At 34.4% G+C, this 25,452-nt stretch overlaps 3 protein-coding genes and 1 pseudogene across 4 annotated transcripts; all 4 read right to left on the reverse strand.

The window, feature by feature from the left end:
* Positions 1-2,485: 2,485 nt before the first annotated feature.
* LOC112019775 (putative pectinesterase/pectinesterase inhibitor 45) lies at positions 2,486-6,188 on the reverse strand. Of its 2 annotated transcripts, XM_065778471.1 has the most exons (4): positions 6,035-6,188; positions 3,975-5,052; positions 3,552-3,712; positions 2,486-3,282 (listed from the first exon to the last, which is right to left on the reverse strand). In XM_065778471.1, the coding sequence occupies exons 2-4, from the start codon at positions 4,895-4,897 to the stop codon at positions 2,591-2,593; spliced, it is 1,776 nt and encodes a 591-aa protein (XP_065634543.1). In that variant the 5' UTR covers positions 4,898-5,052; positions 6,035-6,188; the 3' UTR covers positions 2,486-2,590. The 2 variants fall into 2 exon arrangements, with proteins under 2 accessions (XP_065634543.1, XP_023908068.1); XM_024052300.2 differs by having other exon boundaries at positions 3,975-6,188.
* A 3,773-nt stretch (positions 6,189-9,961) lies between these two features.
* On the reverse strand, positions 9,962-12,391 carry LOC112020031 (probable pectinesterase/pectinesterase inhibitor 12). Its single transcript, XM_024052584.2, has 2 exons — positions 11,419-12,391; positions 9,962-10,677 (listed from the first exon to the last, which is right to left on the reverse strand). The coding sequence occupies exons 1-2, from the start codon at positions 12,389-12,391 to the stop codon at positions 9,968-9,970; spliced, it is 1,683 nt and encodes a 560-aa protein (XP_023908352.1). The 3' UTR covers positions 9,962-9,967.
* Positions 12,392-14,597: 2,206 nt separating this feature from the next.
* Positions 14,598-17,479, reverse strand: LOC112020002 (probable pectinesterase/pectinesterase inhibitor 12). Its single transcript, XM_065778422.1, has 2 exons — positions 16,326-17,479; positions 14,598-15,336 (listed from the first exon to the last, which is right to left on the reverse strand). The coding sequence occupies exons 1-2, from the start codon at positions 17,425-17,427 to the stop codon at positions 14,648-14,650; spliced, it is 1,791 nt and encodes a 596-aa protein (XP_065634494.1). The 5' UTR covers positions 17,428-17,479; the 3' UTR covers positions 14,598-14,647.
* Positions 17,480-21,600: 4,121 nt separating this feature from the next.
* Positions 21,601-25,452, reverse strand: part of LOC112020012 (probable pectinesterase/pectinesterase inhibitor 12) — a 9,413-nt pseudogene continuing 5,561 nt past the window's right edge.

A 25,452-nucleotide genomic window follows, 5' to 3' on the forward strand; every position in this document is an offset into this window, starting at 1 on the left:
AAAAAAAAAAAAAAAAAAAAAACTAAACTAAATTGCATTAACACAAAATAGAGTTTTAAAGAATATAAAAAATTAACAACCTAAAGTAGATATGCAAGAAAAAAAAAAAAAATCCACCAAAAATTTGAGAGAGGGAGAGAAACAACCTTTATGTTGTGAGGGAAAACTAAGCATAAAATGGAAGAGATAGCGACAAATTTATAATAAGAGGGTGTGAATAAGTAAAGATAAATATAAAGGAAGATGAAAAGAAAGAGGAAGAATGATATTAATTTAGATGGTAGTGGGAAGATGAAAATGTAAGGAATGGAGAAAGGTTGGGGAAGTAGTGGGGAGATGAAAAGGTAAGAAAGGGGGAAAGGTTGGAGAAGAAGTGGGGAGATAAAAAGGTATGAGAGGGAGAAAGGTTTAAGAAGTGTAAATATTAAAAAAAAAAGTTAAAAACAATTATAAGAAAATTGGAAAAAAGAAGAAGATAATGACGTGGATGCTGATCATGATGTGGCTCTACTGAAGCGTAGCAACAATAAATGCTACGTTTTAGCTTTTAGAAATATATAGATTAAACCGGTTAAGTCAATTTATCGATTATACAAATAATAGTTAGAACATATATGGCATATCAAATATGGTGTCACCACTCAGCACAAAATCAATGACAATAGAGACATTGATATGGTGATGCAGGCTTTGCTTGTTTTGATGTAAAATATTTTCCGAAAAATGTTTTTCTATTTTCAAGTGTTCGTTTGCAGGTAAAATATAGTCAAACTTACAAAATATTTTTCATTAACTGTAAAATACTTATAAAAAGTTGTAAAATATTTTACCCTTAAAAATTTAGTAAAAGATTTTTCAATAACACACAATGGCTTCCCCTCTCCCGTTTGGTCGCTAGGTCATCGGTTCGATGGCCAAAGACATTGCTTTGGTGTTCAGTGCCAGTGGCTAGAGACATTGCTTCGATGACAAGAACAACATTCTACTGGCTAGAGACTTCGCTCTGGTGACTTGTGTCGTTAGTCTAGTGTTCAGTGATTTTGCGCCACAACCGATGCTAACAGTCCAGTGTTTAAAGACTCTACTCCGATGACCAATGCTAGGGTTCAGTGTTCGGAAACTCCGCTCTAGTGACCAGTGCTGAAGGTTTAGTAGCTAGAGACACTACATTGCAATGGTGTTGGAGGTCAGGTAATCGAAGATGTCATTTTGTTGATCGATGTTGGTGATTTGGTCACTAGAGATACCGCTTCGACAGTGATCATTGGTAGTTCAGTCACTAGAGCCACCGCTTTGATTGCTAGTTTCAACGGTTTGGTCATCGGACTTCCAGCACCAGTGGCTTCAGTGTTAAGCCATCGAATTTGATAGTTTGCTTCAACATTTTTATTTGTCTTACCAAACGCCTAAAAATATTTTATGTTTGAAAATATTTTACTTCAAAACAAATGAGCAAAAGTGGAAAACTTTAGGAAAAATATTTAAGGGAAAAAACCATTAGGGGGTATCAACGCCGGATTTCGATGGCTGACCCTTCCCAAAACACTTGGGCTTGTGAAAGGTTTCTTGGTGAGTCACATCAACAAATTAAAGTGTGTGAGTTGTGGACACTTAAATGATGCATGCGCTCTAGTGAGTTTCTAAATCCATTCATTGTTTTTCTATTTTTTAGAGTTGTTGTCAACCACTGATTTTTCTAGGCGTGATTGGTTACTTATATCTAATTAATTTATACATAATTATCTAATTGGTTACCTACCTCAATTTCAATTCATCATCTTATTTTTCAAGATAATCAATTAATTATCTATTGAAATTATTCAAAGTATGTTTCAAGAGCTATCTCAACTCTAAATATCTCTCATGCATGTTGATTTGATAAGCATTCTTATAAAAAAAAAAAAAATCAAAGAAATAGCTGAAAAGTAAATTTTGGCACTATTATTGACTTGGGCTTTTAGATTTTAGGTTTTCTTGATTTTGGCTTGATTTGTTTTTGATAAATTTGGGATAATTAGGATTTGTAGACTTGATTTTTCAACCACTTTAAGGTTATATAGCACTAGATTTTTAAGAATTTTAAATTTTGATTAATCAATTTATTTTTTATGAGAATCAATGAATTATAAAAAAAAACATAATTATTTCATAAAAAAAAAAAACATAATTTTAGTTGTTGGAATTATCCTACACATGTGGTACATCTCTTGTCTTGAGCATTCTAATTGAAAATCTGAAAACCTGTGTCAAAGTATCGATTCAAATTCTAAGTGTTGATCACATTATAATTTTTGTTGTTGATAGTTCAATAGTAACGGACCCCTGATATCTCCTGCTAAGTACCGGTTGAGTTGCAATGCTCTTGACGGCATTATGACTTTTGGTTCTTATAATTATACGCGATTCTACTTGAATCGAGTTAAAGAAATTAATAAATGTATGTATGTTAATATATTTCCTTTGTAAGATTAGGTATATATTATATTAGTACAAGAACATTATATATTTATATTTCCCGCCTTTGATTTCACATACGAAGTTAAAAAAATATAAATCAACCACCCAAGGATGGTTTTGGTGGAAGCTAGCCTTAACTAAATAAGCCAAAATGAACAGGAACGCCTGAGGCAGTGATCCAATTCCCTTGTAAGAAAGGCCCTACGGTATACTTGGTGGCCTCTTCCCTCCTAATGATCTTGTGGCCAGGCCATTTGACCCTTGCATTAACCTCAGCACCAGGCCCTTTGTTGTTATACTCTGCATAAGACAGAGTCTTGAGTGCAAACTCTCCTTCCCATGGTAACCATCCATCAGGGTGAATAATGTCCTCAATTGATGATTCCATGATAATGGTTCTTGAGTATTCCTTCCATGGCCTTCCGAGGTAACTTCTGATTTGTGACTTTGCAGGTATAAGTTTCTTGTCTGGTACAATGCGACAGTTTTGCAGTACTATTCCTGTGGTTTCACGCTTGTCAACCCTTCCTTGTGCTGTCACGATGTTTTGTTGGTTATCTAATGGTTTCCTCACTACAATCATACAGTTTTGGAGCACAGCAGCCGCATCACCGAAGATGAAGTCGACAGTGCCAGCAATAACACAGCTTCGGTAGAATTGCCGATGGGTTTGTGCATACAAGGTGTCTTGGTACCCTTCAAAGCGGCAGTTAAGGAAAATTGCACGATCTGCTTGGACTCTGGCAGCCACTGCTTGATGTTTTTCTGGACCAGCAGTATTTCTGAATCCCAAGGCTATGGCTATAAAGCCTTCTCCTAGAGCCGCTGCAATAGATATTTTAAACCAATTTTGTGTCATTTTCATTTCTGCTGAATCTCTTTACACAATCAGTCATTAATTAGTTTCCAAAATTCTCTTCTTTTCACAATTTTATGTTATTAAGCAGGCAAATGTGTATGACTGACCTCATTCCATTAGATGGCTTCTAAATACATACATGCATCATATAAATCAAGTGCAATTGCAATATATCTCTGCCTAAAAAGAATGCGTGAGGGAAGCTGGTTGCTAATTAACTTGGATACTGTCATACCAAAAGTTGCAGTTTGGAAAGTCCTAACTCCATCTACAAAATTTTTGCTGCCCGTGATGACGCTCTTTTGTGATCCATCACCATACATAGTGACATTCACCATTTTCTTTGTCACAGTCACTGTCTCCTCATAATCTCCTTGCTTAACGTAGATGACATATCTGCATTTTCATTAAAGCAAAGAAAAGGAAAAATAAACAAATGGTGAATTAAAGAGAAATATTTATGTTAATGTGCACTATAAGTTTGAAGGAAAAAACCATGACTTGATGAAGATCAAAGATAAATATTAGCATTGACATATTGCGATCCTCTACATTTAAAATGGATCAATTTCAAGATTTAGATTAAATATTACACATCTAAAGGTATATTCAATATCATATCATTAAAAATCTTAACCGTCAAATGGGGCATACGTACCGTCCTTTGTGTTTTTCTGGCATGGCTGCCAGTGCCTCAGAAATTGTTTTATGGTCTCCGCTACCATCTTTGGCCACAATCACATTGGGTGTTGGTTTATCAATATTTGCCTTCAACATCCTCCGGTCCTCATAGGGCATCCAGGTAGGAAGTCCATCTTTTTCCAAGAAATTAGATTCATTTTCCGCCAGAAGGTGCCGGCTAAATCCTAGTGTTTTAAACGTGGACAGGAACGAAGTCACCTCTGAGATAATGGCAAGGGAATTGCTGGTGAGTTCCTTGATAGCCTTAAGAGTCTTTTCCATGTCACTCTTCAATTTTCCTTCAGGAAAACCATCAATGCATGTTTGTTGGTAAGACATAACCGCACTTAGCCAATTGTTCAAATCAGGGGTGCTAGAGATCAACTTTCCCAAGTCATTTTTGCTGATTTTGGAAACTGAATCATCTAATTCTTCCTTGGCATCCTGCATCAATGTCTTACAATCTTCAAATGCCACTTTCTCTTTTGGGTCGTTAAATTTGAATGCTGTGGATGTTTTCATGGCCTTGGTAACCTCATCCCCCACGGCCGAGATAGCACTCTTGAGAAGGTCTTTCGGTTGAGACAAATCAGGATTGGCTTTCACTGCCTTGTTAAGGGTACTTTCACACCTGTCCCTGTAATCTGTGGAGTTACACATCATCTTTATGATCTTAACAGTACGCGAAACCTGCTTTTGTGATTGTTGAGGTTGTTCAGAGGGTTTGGAGCCACCATTACCAAACCAAGATTTATGAGTAACCACCACAAATGCTGCGGCAGCAACTAGAAGGGCAATGACAAGGAAAAAAATTGCCCCAATGATAATCTTCTTCTTCAGCTTACGTTGCTTCTCAGCTTTTCTGCGTTCAGATATGTGATCAAAATCCTGAAATGCCATTGTTAAAAATGATCACTAAGGCAGAGAGAGACCTCTGCCTTAGATTTTGTGCCGAGGCACACAGAGAAATAGAGAGATGAAAATGATATCCCAAAAGTTTATTCTTTCGAAAGCCTTTCCTCTTCCTCTTCCTTTTCCTTTTCTTCTTCCTCTCCCTGTTTGATATTGAAAATTTCAATTAAAAGGTGACAAAACTAAATCTGGTTAGGAGGGTTTTAAGCTATTCTATATTTAAGAGGTAGTTAAGTGTCTTTGGAGCCATATATGTCCTTTCCAACTGCTTTTCCCGCGACATCCTCTCCACTTCACCACCTTTATATTCACCTAATTACCCTTATTTCCCAAGAGCCAAACTATTTAACTAAACAGTTTCATCCTCATCATCATCTTTTTCTTCTTCATCAAACTTCTTGTTACAAAACTAATGAAGCTTTGTTCCTTCATATATGTGTGATTGGTATTAAACTATAACTGACACTGATAGTGATTAGCACACAATGTACACATTTATGAGTTGGTATTTGCTAACTCAACAAAAATTATCCCAGCAAATCTACATGCATAGCAAAGACTTGTAACCAAATAACATGAAATTACATTTTTCATCTATCATCCCTCTTCTCCGTTCTTCCCAGCTCTTTGCGGGATGCACACAGGCCAACATCAAACTCAACAACTTCACTGGTTTTTTTACTCCTCTCCTACCCCATTTTTTTTGTGTGTGCGTGTGTTTGGTTTGATTCACGAAAAAAAAAAAGAAAAAAAGAAAAAAATAGAAGATCGGCTTCAAAGACATGCATCTAAGTATGATACGAGTTTCTTCTAAATTTAAAACCAACATGTAAAATGGATTTACAATCATATTTGCTGAAAGCTGAATAACATGCATATATTCCCAGTTTCAGTTGAATGATAATATCATGAGCAAATTAGGCTTCTGGGTATAGTGTAATCTTCTTCTAAATGATTCTTCATTTTTAGAGTATATTTCCATGTTGGGCTTGTTTTGGAAAATTTGAACTCGTTACATTTTCCCTCAACTTGATTTCGAATTGAAGAATCGACAACTACATTGACATGTATATGCTGGAGAATAACATATATAGATGCATTGAAGCACAAGCATGGAGAATGTACAGGTTAAACACTTAAACCCTTAATCTGCAGGGCCTCTTGTCTGGCCATCACCTCTAAAGTTCATCATTGAGCTTAATCAGAAGGTGAAAACTTTGTTTGAGCAGGCCTTGACTTGATGGAGCCAAACAGGGAAAGGGAGAAGAACATCTTAAAGGTCTCTAACTCTTATGTTGGTCTAGGGGAAGACATCTTTGAGGTAACTTTGTACATTTACTTCGATATTTGTCATAACTAAATCAGAATGCGCAAATTTAGAATTTCTTGATATGCCGTAAATTTCAAATAGGGCATGTACAAGTTTAGTTGAGTTTTTTAGAACCAAAAATTTCTGAAGCGCCTAACTTGGGATTATTGCTAAATTACCGATGATTCCAAAAGCGGATATGATAAATTTAATCATTTAACCATATACTTTTAGCCGTCTCTCATATGTGGGCCCAAACTCTCTTTTAATAGGTGTGATCCAACATGTGAGATTTTAAATAGAAGATAGAGTGAAGAAGATGGCATTACCTGGCATTGATCTCCCTCTTTTAAGGTGTTGAATTTCAAGTTGTCAGCTTAATTACTTGCATCTCTGACATTGTTATAAATTTGCATTTCAGCAAGAATGACTATCTTGGTCTTGGACCGAATTATGATCCTGAACTTAATCATAAAGACATTCAATTTCCAAAACTTTGTCTAAGGATTTTTTTTTTTTTTAAATTTAATTTAATTTAATTTTTATTTTTTTATTTGAATATTTATTTTAATGAAATCAATGTTTAAGTCAGAATCGTCTGATTTTTTTGGAACCGTATCTTCTGACATTATGTGAATCACTAATCATGTAGTACCTCACAGATTGTTACAAATAATGATCCATTCATTGGGATGCATTCATGGCACTTCACTAAACACAAACTTGCACTCATACTCTATTCACTATTGGTTGAGCAAGTTTGTGTCTAGTGATGTACCTAAACAATTTGTAAAGCCTTATCTGTTTAAGTACGCCATACGGATTTCTAGAGGCAATCTTTTTCCACTACCTCCTCTGTTTCTCAGAAACCTGTATATGCAATTGGACATGCCACCGATTCAAGAAACAATTTGGGCTCAATCAGGATGCTCCAGTCAGTCGAGTGAACAATTTCAGGACACCATATTCAATGGACCCTTTCTTGATACATGAGAGAATCTTTAATTATTGGGGAAGATTATATGTCAAAGTCACCATTCCTAGCAAAGTAAGAGTAAGGAGGAATGATTCAGGTTACCTAGCGTATTGACACAATGTGGTACTTTGTTTCAGTGAGTATGAATATCCCATCCTGCATTTGCTTCACCTCAATGCCAATGTACTTGGCCATAAGCCCAATATTTGCCATTTTTAACTCATGAGTCATTGCTTTCTCAAAATTTTCAGACAAACATAGATTGCTGCCTGTCAAAATTAAATCATCCATATACAAACAAGCAAACAAAATATCTTCATTTTCATGTTCTATACAATAAAATGCATGTTCATTGTTTCTCAAAAAAAGAAAAATGCATGTTCATTTGGACATTTGGATAATCATTTCTCTTGAAAGTTTCTATCAATCCAGACGTTCCAAACCTTTTGGGCCTCAAAACTTCATCTTCGTGTAACATATATAGCCTATAGCTTCTCAACTGAAACTTGTGCCTCAAGATAACTATTTATATAAGAACATTTAAAATATATTTGGAAATATTGAAAATTGCTCTGACATAACCAACACATATTAGACTCCACACATATCTTAGGATTCTTATGAGAATCATTATTATTATTTTATGCAAGAGACCAATCACCAATGTTTTCAATGGTAAATAGTCATTTTCATAAAAAGAAAAAAAAATGGTGAATAGATATTAAATTTTAAAAGATGCTAGGCAATTCGTTTTTTATGCCCAAAATATCCATGCCATAACCTGATTTTGCCACAATTTTGAATAAAGAGAAAAAATAGTAGGTTCATGTAAAATTAATAAAAAATTGATTATAATTTGTCACATAAGATAATTGTAGAAAAACTTAAGATAATTTTTATGATTGTAGAATTACCTTATTCTTCTTCTTTTTTTATTTATTTTTTTATTTATTTTTATTTATTTTTAAAGAAACTTAGAATTAGTCTTTTGTTGTCACAACTCACGAGATTAGCGTGAGGCAGTGAATCTAGTACGTCCACTATACGCATACAGGCATTGTTGTCTGCTTTAGCATCCACATCAGTCCGTGGAAATTTTTTTCCATTTTACAAGTCTAAAACCTACTTTTTCTATTTTATACACCTATTTTTATAAAACACCCATATTAGTTTTTCTATTATACAAGATATTTCAATAAAATATTCACTCTTCTCAATATTTTTATTATTTCTCTCACTACATACGCGCGTGCTCCCATTTTTTCTTAACAGATCACCTCCCTCTCTCTCTTCTCATTTTTTTCTCTTCTCATTTTTTCTTAATAGTCTCTCTTTCTTCTCATTTTTTCTTAACAGTCTCTCTCTCTCTCTCTCTCTCTCTCTCAAAAACAACCAACCCAGATCAGTTCTTCACCGGGTCCAGAACCTTTCTTCATCGGCTGGTCCACAAACTAAGCTTCAGGGACCCAGAACCAAGCTCCAGCGACCTAGATTATGTCTTCATCGACCGATCAACGAACCAAGCTCCGGCGACCCAGAACCAAGCCCCAGCGACCTAGATTGTGTCTTCACCGGCTGATCCACAAACCAAGCTCCGGCGACCCAGAACCAAGCCCTAGCGACCCAGATCGTGTCTTCACTGGCCGATCCACGAACCAAGCTCCGGCGACCCAGAACCAAGCTCCAGCGACCCATGAACCAAGCACCGATCTATCTCTCGTTTGGTTTGTCTGTGTGGGTTTGTTTGTGTGTGTGGGTGTGTTTCTGTGTTGATATGTGTTTGTGTGTGGGTGTGTTTGTGTGCATCTGAGGAAAAGAAAATGAGGAGCTGAGGTTGTTGTGCATGGAGAAGAGAGAGAAAAATTGGTGCGAAAGGAAATTAGTAAAATAATATATATACGAGCTACAGTACCCGTGTAAATATACACGAGTACTTTACACGGGTACTATAGATCATGGAAATATATACATGATTTTAGATATTTTTATACCCACTAATGTGGGTGGTTTTTTGCTCAAAATGTGTAAAATTTGCACTGTAAATCTATTTTAGAAGATTTTAGATGATTAGATGTGAATGCTCTTAGGTTGTAAATGTCAAGAGTCGAGAAAGGTTTTGAGTCTTCCACTTGAATATTTTAAAACAAGACAAAAAGACAACTCTTTCCTTTCCTACACTAATTTCCAAGCCACTCGCTACGTACCATCATAAAATAATAAGTGATGAAAAGAAGTTGGAAAATGGGAATCACGTCAAATTCTTAACGTTAGGCTACGTTAAAATGCATCTGACACTTTGGGTAAATTTGGATATTAGTTATTATTAAAAATTAAAAATTTATTATTAAAAATACTGTAATAAAATGATTTTTAAACTATAAATAGTACTCATGGGACTTAAATTTATTGCTTCTTGTTATGTTTTTCGTACTTGCAGATTTGTAAACAGTGTGCAAGATCCACAGAAAAACACAAAACATCTGTCACGTTTTTTACATAAACGCACACTAGGAGTTTAAAATTTTAAATCATAGAAGCAACATATAACGCAATGCTTACATCAAATGGTTATTTCCAATAAAAGATAAAATATAAAAAATACCATTTTTATTATGCAATAAAATGGGAATACTTAAAGTACCGTTTTATGGTACCTATTACAAGATCTAATTAGATTCTTGTGAAGAAGTGAAATTGTTTTGACAATTCGATCCACACAAAATAGAGAAAAAAAGACAAATCGTTTTTATTAAACCTCTTTATACTAACTAGATCAAGTTTCAACAGAATAATCACAAGGAAATGGAGTGAAACCCAACCAGTGAGCACCATTAATGAACTCTACAACTGTGAAATTAATTGCATCAACAATATTCATTACGTGATACCCAGGCCAAGTAACTCTATCATCCGTTGACGAGCCAGGTCCATAATTACCATACTCCCCGAAATACAAAGTGTCTAATCTTTGATCATCATCATCACCATCAATGGATAATTGCATCCATCCAGCTGGGTCAATAAAGTCGCCAATGTTTGATTCTAGGTAGACTGTCTGAGAGTATGCCCCCCTTGGCCTTCCTAGGTAGCTTTTCACACTAACAGAATTAGAGTGAAAATCATTTGCAGTGACAATTGAACAATTTTGAATGGAGATTCCAGTATTCTCATCTGAGCTGTCACGAGATTGTGCTGTGATAACTGTGAATTGGCTAGCCATTGGCATTCTTGTAACAATGTCACATGATTGAAATACAACCGCTGCATTCCCAAATATGAAATCTATGGTGCCCAGTATGTCACACTCTCGGTAGAATTGACGAAAGGAATGGACATGCAATGTATTCTCGTAACCAATGATGGAGCACTTGTACAATGCGACAAAGTCCGCATTTACTCTCAAGGAAATTGCTTCTTGTTTCTCTGTCCCAGCCTTGTTCTCGATTTTTATGTCTTGTGCCCAAAAGTCTTCACCAGACACCGCTGAAGTTCAATTGATCGTTAAATATTAATAATTAATTACAAGTATAAGAAATAGACTTAAAAAATTTCTAAGCTTAGTACTAATTTTATCATAAACTAAAGCTTATAAACTAATGTAAAATATGAGTGATGCTACTTCATATAAATAAGTGTTTGAATTATTTTTAGAGAGTTGTTAGGGATGTCACAAATTTTGCAACATAACCTTTGCAAATTGATGTGTCATCAATCACAAAAAAAGAAAATTCATTTATTATGTTTTTAAAATCTTTTAATAATATTCATTACTACATCAATTTGTATAAGCTATGTAATAAAATTTACAATATTTTTTAAAATGGTTGTATTGTTTGTTATAGGTAACACCGTACTTTGTAATATTCATGCAGTGAGATTTATAATATAACTAACATTAGTTAATTAATTAAGTATATCCCCCACAAATTTAATTATATTTAGTGCTTAAACTTAAATTTAGTACATATATTGTAGCTTAATTGGCAATTCTTACTGTTCCAACATAGATGCTGGAGGTTCAAATATCTCCTCTTTAAAACTATTGAATTATTAATAATAATAAAAACTTAATTAATAAGAGGGTACTATTTCATGACTACCTATATATATATATATATTCTGATTTATGTATTGTGCTTTCAAAGGACACAAATTATTAGACATATATAAAAGTAAAACAAAAGGCGTGCATGCAATGGAATTGAATCAATTAGCTAAACATACCAAGAGTTGCAGAGCTGAAAGTGGTCCAGCCATCGACCTTGCTTCTGTTACCAGTAATGATAGTGGCATCAGCTCCGTCTCCATACATAAAAATGTTTGGCTTGTAACTTGGGATTACCACATTTTCCTCATAAACCCCTTGTTTCACGTAGATACGTGTTTGATCATTGCTGTTGTTTGGAGCAACGTTGATAGCATCGGTGATGGTGGTGAAGTTTCCAGTTCCATCAGCAGCTACAGTCAGCAGTATGCTATGTAGATATATTCCCTCCAATATCCGAGTCCGACTGTCTAATTTCTTTGAAATCCATGTTGGAAAATCCACGTCCATGAGGTGCCTATTATTTAGGCCGTCTTGGCTACTATTTTGGCCGTTTTGGCTAGACAGAATTGAAAGAGAATTACTTACATGCTTGTAAGTTTCATTTATGGATTTCAGCAGGGCTGGCTTCAAAGGACCTGAAGCTGAATCGAGGGATTCCAAGCATGTGATCTTGTTGGTGAGTGCTGCGCTAAGGTAAACTCTTGCATCGGCTACTTGCCCTTCACTTAAGGCTGCATCATTGATTCGGGACACTGATCTTTGTAAAGAAGACAAGGTGATTTGGTTGAGTTCCGTGCAGTCCTGGATGGTTCCTCTTTGTTTTTCTATGATATTTTTTGGGTCTTTGGCCTCAGATAGCACAATGGAAATCTTTTCAGACGCGTTTATTGCGGTTTTGAGGGTGAAAACGATGTAGTAGGCGGTGTTGTTTGGACTGCTATCATTTGGTATATCTTTGATAGCGAGTTCCAATGTGCCAAGGCAGATATCTGAATATGGTGTGGTTTTGCAGATAGATTTTATGTAAGAAAATTCCTGAGAAGTTGTGGAAGAAGAAGAAGAAGAAGAGTTGAGAGCCCATGTTCTTGACAAGCTGAGTGCAGAGAGGAGAAAAAGAAGTATCAGAATATTGGAGGTGGAGGGAGCCATAAAGTTTGTTGAGACAAACTGAAGTGAAGACCGATCGAATTACATTATATAGACTTTGACAGCACCGGGTAGTAATATGACAATTCTATGTACTACTATGTTTTTTAAATTTTACGGGAAATCAGTGGAGAGATTGAATACTTGGAACCTGGAAAATGTTAACGATCACTTTGTTGTTTTATTAATTTATTTGTCTACTTCTATTCCCCATTAGAAGGTTTATTTGATCAGAATTCAGGAGTGATAGGTGGAAGACCGGAAACTTCAGCTTTGGAGCAGTCAAGTCTCCTATCAGAGACAAAATGCAAGGGAGACAAATGTGAGTGGGACTCTTGCAGCATACATAGGTAACTGAGCATGAAAAATTATTGGGTGCTCTTGAAACACAACTATGTTTTTAAGGTAGAAGATGAGTGTTTTTGTTTTCAGTTTATGTGGTATTTTGGTTATTTTTAGATGTAAGTGGTGTTTTGGTTAATTTGTAGGTTTCAAGGGTATTTTGGTTATTTTTTAGGTTTCTAAGGTATTTTGGTAATTTTTAGGTTTAGGAGATATTTTGATAATTTTTAGGGTATATGGTAACTGTTTTTTTTTTTTTTTTTTTTTTTTACATATTTTATATTTTCAAAAACAATTTTCTATTTTTGAAACTAAAAAACTTGTTTAGTAACTCAAAATAGACAGAAAAGAAAAATTGTTCTTAAAACTTAATTTGTGAAGGAAATTGAAAAAATACAAAATGTTGTTTTCAGTTTCTAATTTTCGAAAATTAATGAAAATACGCATTTAATTTAATGAGTCTGTCTCATTTAATGAGTTAACATTAAATTTCAAATCCTAGCAACAACATATTTTAGTATTTTCTATTTTTTTTTTCAAAAAACTATTTTTAAAATTTTAACTAACCAAACATGTTTTTGATTTTAAAAATACAAGAAAATTGTTTTTTTCTTTATATTTTCAAAAACAAGTTTTTAAAAATAGAAAACAAAAACTGTTACAAAACATAACCTTAGGTTTCAAGAGTATTTTGGTAATTTTTTAGTTTTGGAGTATTTCTGTAATTTTTTTAACTTTTGAGAGTATTTTGGTCATTTTTTCTAGTTTTTGGGGTATTTCGATCAATTTTTAAGTTTAGGGGGTATTTTCGTCAATTTTTAGGTTTCAAGGGTATTTTGGTAATTTTTAATCTTTTTTATAGCATATTTGGCTTTTTTTTTAAAGGTTTATGGGTATTTTGGTAATTTTAAATAATTTTAGGAGTATTTTAGTCATTTTTAAGTTTTAGGGACATTTCGGTAATTTTGATTATTGGGTAATTGAGTGGATTAGGTTTTACCCTTAATAATTGGGTTGGGTTGGGTTGAGTTTGGATTTGGATTAGAAGTAATTAGTTAAATAGATAATAAATAGATAAATAAATTTTATATATTTAACTCAATTATTCCTACTCCAAACCCATTCATTTAACACTAGACATAAACAACACATATAAGACTCTGCACATATCTTATTAGAAATTGATTTGCAAGAGCCCAATCACCAATGCTTTTGCATCCAGTACATCCATGCATCCAGAAACTGACTGTTGTATAGCTTTGGTCGCAAAAGTCACAAGTCAAGAGGCATTAAAAGAGAGAGCGCAAACTAGCAGTTTTGAGACTTCCGCTTGGATATCTAACAAGAAGACAAAAAAACCTGCCCTAATCTGCTAGTCACAACTGTATCCTACACTGATTTCTGCATTTGGAATTGTATCATATGTAATAATATCAAAGGTATGTAATTAATGGGGTAGATACTATAGTCTATAGACGAAAAGTTTTAAACATGTTCTCTGATAAAAGTACAGATAAGACCTCCACAAACCATATATGGTTGGTTTCTTGTATCAATGTGTATATTCCCCGAGCCATGAAAGTAACAAGTGATGAAAATAAGTTGGGAATCACATTAAATTTCTAACGTATAGACTTCGTAACATATATAGCATCAGAGAATAGGAGTTCAAACTTCGAACTTCAAATCATTAGGAACTGGTATATAATGCAATCCTTGCATCAATTACCTTCTCTCTTAATAATAATAATAATAATAATAATACAACAACAACAACAACAAGAAGATAGAGAGTGGATTTGAATAGAAGATGTCACTAAATTAAAAGACTCTTGACAAATAAAATATCATTTATTACTAGGTCTAATTAGCTACATTTGAGGTTATTTTTGCCATAAAAAAGGAAGACAAATCCATTTAATTTACCCAAAATTCGCAAGGAATGGGACTATTTTCCAACCAGTCAACACCAGATATGAACTCAAACACGGTGAAATTAAATGTATCAAAAGAATCCATTATGTGATACCCTGACCAAGTTACTCTGTCATTTATTGATGAGCCAGGTCCTGTATTAGCATACTCCCCATAATACAGAGTGTCTAATTCTTGATTATCATAATTGGACCATTGTATCCATCCAGCTGGGTCAATAAAGTTGTCAATGTAGGATACTAGGTAGACTGTTCGAGAGTACATCCTCCATGGCCTTCCAAGGTAGCTTTTTATGCTAGAGCTCAAATCCTTTTCAGCTAAAATGTTACAATTCTGGAAAGAGATTCCAGTTGGCTCATCTGGGCTGTTACGAGACTGTGCTGTGATGACTGTGAATTCGCCAGATATTGGCATTCTTGAAACAATGTCACACGATTGAAATACAACCGCTGCATTCCCAAATATGTAATCTATAGTGCCCCTTATTTCACATTCTCTATAGAATTGTCGAAAGGAATGGACATACAATGTATCCTCATAACCAATGATGGAGCATTTGTACAATGCGGCAAAGTCCGCATTTACTCTCAAAGCAACAGCTTGATGTTTCTCTCCTCCAGCTTTGTTCTCAATACATATGTCTCGAGCCAAAAAGCCTTTTCCAGACACTCCTACAGTTCAATTTATTATATATTACTAATTAGTTACAAGTAAAAGAAAAAGGAAACTTAGAAAAATTCTTAACTTAGTTCTAATTTTATCACAAAAACATATAAACTAATGTGACTTGATATATGAATGGTGTCACTTTGACAACAAATAAAGAAGTGTATGAATTATTTTTTTAGATATGCTAGGGGTGCCACAAATTCTGCTATATAACTTTTATAAATTGATGTCACCAATCACAAAAAATAATAATAATAATAATAATAATAATAAAATAAATATATAATTATTGGGTTCTAGTTAGGTTAACTGATAAAGTTTCTGTTAGTTGAATAAGAGATTTAAGGTTTAATCCCTACTTATACTAAAAACTGATTGATGTCTTAATCTAATAATAAAAGAGTTATTATCAGAAGCAGACACCATAGGTTTAAACTATAAAAAAAAACAAAAAAAAAAGCAATTCAGGGCATTCATTTAATATGTTTTTGAAATTCAATAATAAAATTCGTTACTATATCAATTATGTTGTAAAATTTATAATATTTTCACAATTTTCTTTATTTTTTTTGTTATATGTGACATCTCGGTTTATAATATTCATGCAGTAAAATTTCTAATAACCCTAACATCAATTAAATACTTAAGTATATCCCAACAAATTAAAGTTTATTAGTGCTCAAACTTAAAATTTAGAGTATTGTAGCTTAATTGGCATTTTTTGGTGTTCCAACAAACATGCCTAAGGTTCAAATCTTTCCTCTATAATTATTTTATTAAAAAAACAAAAACGTTTTCAAAAAAAAAAAAAAACTTAATTAACAAAAAGGCACTATTTCATGAATATGTATTCTGCTTCACAAGTACAACTTACAAGATTAAAAAGAAAAAAAAAGGTTAATTAGTTAGGGAAGGACACGAATTATTAGATATATAAAAGTAAAACAAAAGGCATGCTTGCAATGCAATTGAAGAAATTAGCTAAACATACCAAGAGTTGCAGAGTTGAAAGTGGTCCAGCCATCTACCACGCTTCTATTACCAGTAATGATAGTGGCGTCAGTTCCGTCTCCACGCAGAAAAATGTTTGGCTTGTAACTTGGGATTACCACATTTTCCTCATAAACTCCTTGTTTCACATAGATCTCTGTTTTAACATTACTATTGTTTGGAGCAAAGTTGATAGCATCAGTGATGGTGGTGAAGTTTCCAGTTCCATCAGCAGCCACAGTCAGCACCTTGCTCGGATCATATTCACTCTCCAATGTCCGAGTCCGACTCTCTAATTTCTTTGAAATCCATGTTGGAACATCCACGTCCATGAGGTGCCTATTATTTAGGCCGTCTTGGCTATAATTTTGGCCGTTTTGGCTAGACAGAATTGAAAGAGAATTACTTACATGCTTGTAAGTGTCATGTATGGATTTCAGCAGGGCTGGCTTCAAAGGACCTGAAGCTGAATCGAGGGATTCCAAGCATGTGATCTTGTTGGTGAGTGCTGCGCTAAGGTAAGTTCTTGCGTCGGCTAGTTTGCGTTTATTAATGGGTACATCATTGGTTTGGGACACTGATCTTTGTAAAGAAGACAATGTGATTTGGTGGAGTTCCGTACAGTCCCGGATGGTTCCTGTTTGTTTTTCGATGATATTATTTGAGATTCCGGCCTTGGATAACAGAGTGGAAATCTTTCTAGACTCATTTATTGCGGTTTTGAGGGTATAATGGAGGTAGTAGGCGGTGTTGTTTGGACTGGTAGCCGTTGATATTTCGTCGATGGAGTGTTCCAATGTTTCAAGGCAGACTTCTGGGTATGGTATGGTTTCGCAGATAGATTCTATGTAGGCAAAATATTCGGAATAGTCCGGAGAAGTTGTGGAAGAGGAACAAGAAGAAGAAGAAGAAGAAGAAGAAGAATAAGTAGAAGAAGAGGAAGAAGAAGAAGAAGAAGAATAAGTAGAAGAAGAGGAAGAAGAAGAAGAAGAAGAATAACAAGAAGAAGAAGACTGAGAAGAGTCGAGAGCCCATGTTCTTGATAAGCTGAGTGCAGGGAGAAGCAAAAGAAGCTTCAGAATATTGTTGGTAGAGGAAGCCATTAAAGTTTGATGAGATAAAAATGAAATGAAGACCCACAGAGATTAAGAGGGCCTAACTGCTGAGATAAACATTGCCACTGAGAACGTTAAGTCAAAGCTTTTTTGTTAGAATTTGATTACACAGACCATTGACGCGTAATAATAGGGTAATGCTACAAACTTCTTTTTTTTCGCGGGAAATCAGTGGAGAGATTTGAGTACGTACATGGAGATTGAGTAGAGGGTCACAGTCAGTGATGCACAAAAATGTGAAACGCTTACTTAATTTGTTGTTTATTTAATTTATTTGTCTATTTCTTTACCCCATTTGGAGGTTTATTTGATTAGAATTCAGGAGTGATTGGAGGAAGACTGGAAAGTGGAAACTCCCGCTTTGGAACAGTAAGTCTCCAATTGGAGACAAATGTAAATGGGACTCTTGCAGCATACATGGGTAGCTGAGCATGGAAAATTATTGGGGGCTTCAGAACGTGTTAATATAATACTTACTTTTTTTATATTTGTGGTAAATCTAACCATCCATAAATTAAATTACTCAGATTTTACCATAAATTAAATTTCTTAGATGTACCATCAATATGTGAAAAGTGAATATTACGTCACTTTGCTCCACAACACCTAATAAATAATTACTAAGAAGTATTTTTTTTTTTCCATTTTAGATATTTTTAATAAAGAAAATGCATGTGACTAGATAAGTTTGGTTTTTTATTTTTTATTTTTTTTAAGAATTAAAAGGGTGGAATCTTAGGAGCAAGTCACTTTCCACTATGATGAGTTAAATTCCAGCGCTAAATGGCCCTCGTCAATCCCAGTACTAATGTGTCTCATACAACTTGAACCCAAGCTCTAAGGTAGGGCAGACAAGTTGCTTGACCAATAGATAGTTTTGAAGTGGAATAGTAGGATACCCTCCCTCCAAATCTTTTTTTTTTTTTTTTTAATACAAAATAGAATTTCTACTATAATCTAATCTAAGTGTATATGTGTGTGAAGCTTCCTCCTCGAGACTTGAACCCCAACTCTTACCTTTTACACTTCACAAACATTTATACTTATAGTGTGACCACCACACCAAATCTAATCTAAGGGAGCGCAGTGGTTTCCAAATCATTTTAAAAAATAAATAAATTATACTTTTCTCTTGTCACAAATTGTTGTTTATCCTTTCCATATTTGGATGTCCCAAAATGCAGTCATTTTTGGAAAGTAAATAAATAAAATTCCTATCATATCCCTTACTTTATTCCAAAAAAAAAAAAAAAAAATCAAAACTAGCCATTCTTTGTCTATAGTTTACATTAATGAAGGTTAGTTTGAAAACTTGTACCTTTTTAACTAAAAGACAACAAATTAAATGCTGCTCCCTTAGAAAATTAGAATTTCTAACAATTTGGGATAAAGGGAGTAGTATTTAACTAGTGTTAAAATATGGCTATTATTTGCCATTTTTATCTCATGAGTCATTGCTTACTCAAAATTTTCAGACAAACTTAGATTGCTGCCTGTCAAAATTAAATCATCCATATACAAACAAGCAAACAAAATATCTTCATTTTCATGTTCTGTACAATAAACTGCATGTTCATTAGGACATTTGGATAATAATTTCTCTTAAAAGTTTCTATCAATCCAGATGTTCCAAACCTTTTGGGCTTCAAAACTTCATCTTCGTGTAACATATATAGCCTATGGCTTCTCAACTGAAACTTGTACCTCAAGATAATTTGTATAAGAAGATTTAACGTGTGTTTGGAAATATTGAAAATTGCTCTGACATAACCAACACATATTAGACTCCACACATATCTTAAAATTCTGATGCTCAAAGGGCGTTTGTTCCTAATCGCCTTATTACTGATAACACTACTGTAGCCTGTGAGTTGTTACACAAGTTGCGGAATTGAAGAAGAGGGAGAATGGGACAAATGGTAGTCAAGCTGGATATCAGCAAGGCCTATGATAGGGTAGAGTGGGGATTCTTGTGACAGATAATGCTAAAATTGGGTTTTGCCCTAAGGTGGGTGCACTTGGCCATGGAGACACTCACCACTGCCTTATATTTCATCCTAATAAATGGGGAACCAAGAGGATTCATCACCCCATAAAGAGGTATAAAGCAAGGAAATCCACTCTCACCATACTTGTTCCTGTTTTGTGCTGAAGGCTTATTTGCTATGCTAAGGAAAGTCGAAGAATGCCACTAGTTAAGAGGCATAAAATCTTGCCAACAAGGGGTGTGCATCTCTCACCTTTTGTTTGCGGATGATAGCCTCCTATTTTGTCGAGCCACCGTGGAGGAATGCCAGCGGTTACTGGATCTTTTGGAGACTTATGAGGCGGCATTAGGACAAGCAATCAATAGACAAAAAACTTCATTGTTTTTTAGCACCAATACAAGGTCGGAGGTGAGAAGAGCAATTCAACAATTGTTAGGGGCAAGGGTTATGTCAAACACCGAGAAATCCTGGGTCTACCGATTGCAAGTGGGAAATCTAAGGTCAATACCTTTAAAGAGCTCCAAGAAAAAATAATTAAGAGGGTGATGGGGTGGAAGGAGAAGTTTATATCCAAAGCTGGCCGTAAGATCCTAATTAAGACAGTGGCACAAGACATACCAACCTATTCCATGGGTTTGTTCAAAATCCCCAAATCTATTTGTGACAACATCAATTTGATTTTGTCAAAGTATCGGTGGAGACAAACAAAGGAGGAGAGGAAGATTCATTGGATTAATTGGCAAAAATTGTGTACACATAAAAAGAAGGGAGTAATGGGGTTTTGAGATGTGTCGACTTTCAATTTGACAATGTTGGCCAAGCAAGCATGGAGGCTCATTCATAACAACTAATCACTCTTCTATAAGGTCTACAAGGCAAGGTACTTCCCAAATTGTAGTTTTATGTTGGCTGAATTGGGACCAAATTCATCATTTGTTTGGAGGTCACTCTTGGCTGCAAGAGATGTCATAAGAGAGGGGTCCACATGGAGGGTTGGAGATGGCAAAAACATTGGGGGTCCTATCACACAAATGGCTACAGAATAAACCGGTTTTCCTTAATGAACCTGATGATCAGATGCGAGTCAGTGACTTGATCAACCATGATACAAGACAATGGGATAGGGGCAAGCTGGTGGCTACCTTCACCCAAAGCACATGTGCAGAAATTTTAGCACTCCCACTTAATCATCTTGACTCACAGGACAACCTGATATGGATAGCGAATAAGACACAACGATTCTCGGTTAAGTCCGCATTCCGCATTGCTCTCAAACTCTATTTTCTCTTTATTTTGCTTACCAAACAAAAGAAAGAATGCTCACATTTTCTTCTTTTCTTTCTTTCCTATATTCAAACACATCAAGTGAAATATTTTCTTTTCTCTTTCCTTTCTCATTCCCCTTTCCTTATTCTTTTCCTTTCTCTTCCCTTTCCTTATATCTACATCCAAACATAATGTAAAAGTTAAGAGTCAAAGATGCTTAAAAAGGGGAGCGCGAAATAGCAGGTTTATCTTCCCCTTGGATATTTTATAAGAAGACAAAAGGACTTGCCCTAATCTGCTGGTCATAACTCATAATTGTCTCCTACACTGATTTTTGCATATGGAATTATATCATTCGTAAAAATATCAAGGGTAACCATTTAATTGAGCACATAGCAACGACGAAAATTGCTAAACATTTTTTGAGATAAAAGTAATAAAGATAAGCCCTCCACAATCCATATATATGGTTCGTTTCTTGTATATATGTTCCCACCCACTACATACCATCTTGAAAACAAGTTGGGAATCACATCAAATTCCAAACTTTAAGCTCTGCTACAATGCATCAGAGAGTAGGAGTTCAAACTTCAAATCATTAAGAAGTAATATATAATACAATCCTTGCAGCACATGATTCTTTTCATCAGATAATTATTTCTTTACATAAACAATAAAATATAAAATGTATATTGTAAGCAAATATTAGCCACATTGGAAGAATCCATTTGCTTACAATAAAAGGAGAAAGGGGACTTGATCACAAGAGAATACCTGAGTTACAAGATTTTTAATAAATAAAGTACCATTATATGAGACATATTACAATATCTAATTAGCTATCTTTGAAAAAGTGAAATTATTTTGGCCATTTGATCCACATGAAAGAGAAAAAAAAAAAAAAAACCTAAAAATCACATGGAATTATATTGGAAGCCAACCATTCAACACCAGTAATGAACTTTGAAACCGTGAAATTAATTGCATTATAAGAATTCATTATGTGATACCTTGGCCAAGTAACTCTATCATCCGTTGATGAGCCAGGTCCATAATTATTATACTACCCATAGTACAAAGTGTCTAATCCTTGATCATCATCATCATCATCAGACCATTGCCTCCACCTAGCTGGGACAATAAAGTCGCCAATGTAGGATTCTAGGTAGACTGTCCGAGAGTACATCCTTTGTGGCCTTCCTAAATAGCTTTTCACATTGGTAGAATTATAGTCCAAATCATTTGTAGCAGCAACAGTTGAACAATTTTAGAAGGAGATTCCAGTGTACTCATCTGGGCTATTGTGAGATTGTGCTGTAACAATCGTGAATTGATTAGATATTGGCATTAATTTTGGAAATAACGGTACAAGCCTGAAATACAACTCCTGCATTCCCAAATATGAAATCTATAGTGCCCCATGTGTCACACTCTTGGTAGAATTGGCAAAATGAATGGACGTACAATGTATTCTTGTAACCAATGATGGAGCACTTGTACAAAGCAACAAAATCCGCATTTACTCTCAAGGCAATTGCTTGTTGTTTCTCTACTCCAGCTTTGTTCTCGATATGAATGACTTGTGAAAAAACCTTCACCAAGCACAGCTGAAGTTCAATTTATTAAATATTACTAATTAGTTACAAGGTTTTAAAAAAAAAAAAAAAAAAAAAAAAAAAAAAAAAAAAAAAAAAAACAACAACAACAACAACAAAGAAAAATTCTTAACTTAGTACTAATTTCATCACTAAAGCTAATAAATTAATATGGCATGAAATATGAGTGGTACCACCTCAATAACATATAAATAATTGTTTGAGTTGCTTTTTTTTTTTAGAGATGTGGATGCCACAAATTTTATTACATAACTTATATATTTGTTACATAGCCTTTACAAATTCATATCAACAATCACAAAAAAAGCAATTCAAGGCACTTATTTATTATGATTTTTTTTATCTACTAATAATATTCGTTACTATATCAATTTGTATAATTTACGCAGTAAAATTTATTATATGTTTAGAATTTTCCATGTGTAATATTCATTTGCAGTAAAATTTTTAGTATTCATAACATCAATTAATTACTTATGTATATACCAACAAATTAAATTATATTTAGTGCTCAAACATAAAATTTTGTGCATTATAACTTAATTGCATTTTTTGATGTTTCAACAAATACAAATATGCCCAAGGTTCAAATCTTCTTCCTGGACCATTGAATTATAAAAATAAAAAATAAAACTGAGTTAATAAGAAGGTACTATTTCATGACTATCTATTCTGATTTATGTATTTTGCCTTACAAGTACTACTACAACTTACAAGAACGAAGCTAGGACTCCCAAAAAAAAAAAAAAAAAAAAATTATATTGATAGTCGGTGGCTTTGGCTATATATACTGATGACAATCTCTTAAAAAAAAAAAAAATTGTAATCCTATCCTCCGATTGATTTAACGATGGAGATAAGAAAAGTGAAAAAACATCATAGGAGTAGTAGTGTAATCTCATACTACGAGAATTCGGATTTCCACAAGCGAAGAAAGAGGATGAGGACGGCCACGGCCACGGCCACTGATGATCTCCCAATAGATATAGTGTTAGAAATATTGCATAGGCTGGATCTGAAATCCGCGACGCGATGCAAGTCTGTGTCAAAGGAATGGTGCTCTATTATCACTCATCCTTTTTTCGCTAGATGCTTTGTTAACAACAACAACAACAACAGTCGGCCAATGGTGGATCATCATCATCATTGGCCCTTTACCTTGCTACTCCAGTACAATAATCGGCGAACAAAGAACGGACATCTCCTCTTGCCATTGGAGGAGGAACCTTATTTTAAATCTCTGCCTTACATTCCACCGATGTATTAAGAACAACGCCGCAGTGAGTTCAACATTCAAGCTTCGTGTCATGACTTGTTTTTATGCTCTGCATCTGCAGTTGTTGTTAGTGATCATCTTGTGCTGTGATAACTGTGAATTGGCCAACCATTGGCCTTCTTGTAACAATGTCACACGATTGAAATACAACTGCTGCATTCCCAAATATGAAATCTATGGTGCCCAATATGTCACACTCTAGGTAGAATTGACGAAAGGAATGGACATGCAACATATTCTCGTAACCAATGATGGAGCACCTGTAAAATCTAAAATGCGAAAAAGTCCGCATTTACTCTCAAGGAAACTGCTTCTTGTTTCTCTGTTCCAGCCTTGTTCTCGATTTTTATGTCTTGTGCCCAAAAGTCTTGGCCAGACACCGCTGAGGTTCAATTGATCATTAAATATAAATAATTAATTACAAGTATAACAAAAAGAACTTAGAAAATTTCTAAGCTTAGTACTAATTTTATCATAAACTAAAGCTTATGAACTAATGTAAAATATGAGTGATGTTACTTCATATAAATAAGTGTTTGAATTATTTTTAGAGAGTTGTTAGGGATGTCACAATTTTTGCTACATAACTTTTGCAAATTGATGTGTCATCAATCACAAAAAAAGGAAATTCATTTATTATGATGTTAAAATCTATTAATAACATTCATTACTACATCAATTTGTATAAGTTATGTAGTAAAATTTACAATATTTTTAAAAATGTTTGTTTTATTTGTTATAGATAACACCGTACTTTGTAATATTCATGCAATGAAATTTATAATATAACTAACATTAGTTAATTACTTAAGTATATTTCCCACAAATTTAATTATATTTAGTGCTTAAACTTAAATTTAGTACATATATTGTAGCTTAATTGGCAATTCTTACTGTTCCAACATAGATGCTGGAGGTTTAAATATCTCCTCTTTAAAACTATTGAATTATTAATAATAATAAAAACTTAATTAATAAGAGGGTACTATTTCATGACTACCTATATGTATATATATGTGTGTGTGTGTATATATGTATTCTGATTTATGTATTGTGCCTTCAAAGGACACAAATTATTAGATATATATAAAAGTAAAACAAAAGGCATGCATGCAATGGAATTGAATCAATTAGCTAAACATACCAAGAGTTGCAGAGCTGAAAGTGGTCCAGCCATCGACCTTGCTTCTGGTACCAGTAATGATAGTCGCATCAGTTCCGTCTCCATACATAAAAGTGTTTCGCTTGTAACTTGGGATTACCACATTTTCCTCATAAACCCCTTGTTTCACGTAGATACGTGTTTGATCATTGCTGTTGTTTGGAGCAAAGTTGATAGCATCAGTGATGGTGGTGAAGTTTCCAGTTCTATCAGCAGCCACAGTCAGCACCATGCTATGGAGATATATTCCCCCCAATATCCGAGTCCGACTATCTAATTTCTTTGAAATCCATGTTGGAACATCCACGTCCATGAGGTGCCTATTATTTAGGCCGTCTTGGCTACTATTTTGGCCATTTTGGGTAGACAGAATTGAGAGAGAATTACTTACATGCTTGTAAGTGTCATTTATGGATTTCAGCCGGGCTGGCTTCAAAGGACCTGAAGCTGAATCGAGGGATTCCAAGCATGTGATCTTGTTGGTGAGTGCTGCGCTAAGGTAAAATCTTGCATCGGCTACTTGCCCTTCATTTAAGGCTGCATCATTGATTCGGGACACTGATCTTTGTAAAGAAGAGAAGGTGATTTTGTTGAGTTCCGTGCAGTCCTGGATGGTTCCTCTTTGTTTTTCTATGATATTTTTTGGGTCTTTGGCCTAGATAGCACAATCGGAAATCTTTAGACCGTTTATTGCGGTTTTGAGGG

The sequence above is a fragment of the Quercus suber genome, unplaced genomic scaffold, assembly GCF_002906115.3.
Source record: "Quercus suber isolate HL8 unplaced genomic scaffold, Cork oak 2.0 scaffold_183, whole genome shotgun sequence".
NCBI classification, from domain to species: Eukaryota; Viridiplantae; Streptophyta; class Magnoliopsida; order Fagales; family Fagaceae; genus Quercus; species Quercus suber.

Bases quoted from the DNA above. Each gene is read 5' to 3' on its own strand.
- LOC112019775 (XM_065778471.1), bottom strand. From the start codon at position 4,897: ATGGCATTTCAGGATTTTGATCACATATCTGAACGCAGAAAAGCTGAG. The intron at 3,713-3,974 runs GTACGTATGCCC...ATGAAAATGCAG, and splicing joins CCAGAAAAACACAAAGGACG to ATATGTCATCTACGTTAAGC. The intron at 3,283-3,551 runs GTATGACAGTAT...TATCTATTGCAG, and splicing joins TTTCCAAACTGCAACTTTTG to CGGCTCTAGGAGAAGGCTTT.
- LOC112020031 (XM_024052584.2), bottom strand. From the start codon at position 12,391: ATGGCTCCCTCCACCTCCAATATTCTGATACTTCTTTTTCTCCTCTCT. The intron at 10,678-11,418 runs GTATGTTTAGCT...ATTGAACTTCAG, and splicing joins TTTCAGCTCTGCAACTCTTG to CGGTGTCTGGTGAAGACTTT.
- LOC112020002 (XM_065778422.1), bottom strand. From the start codon at position 17,427: ATGGCTTCCTCTACCAACAATATTCTGAAGCTTCTTTTGCTTCTCCCT. The intron at 15,337-16,325 runs GTATGTTTAGCT...ATTGAACTGTAG, and splicing joins TTTCAACTCTGCAACTCTTG to GAGTGTCTGGAAAAGGCTTT.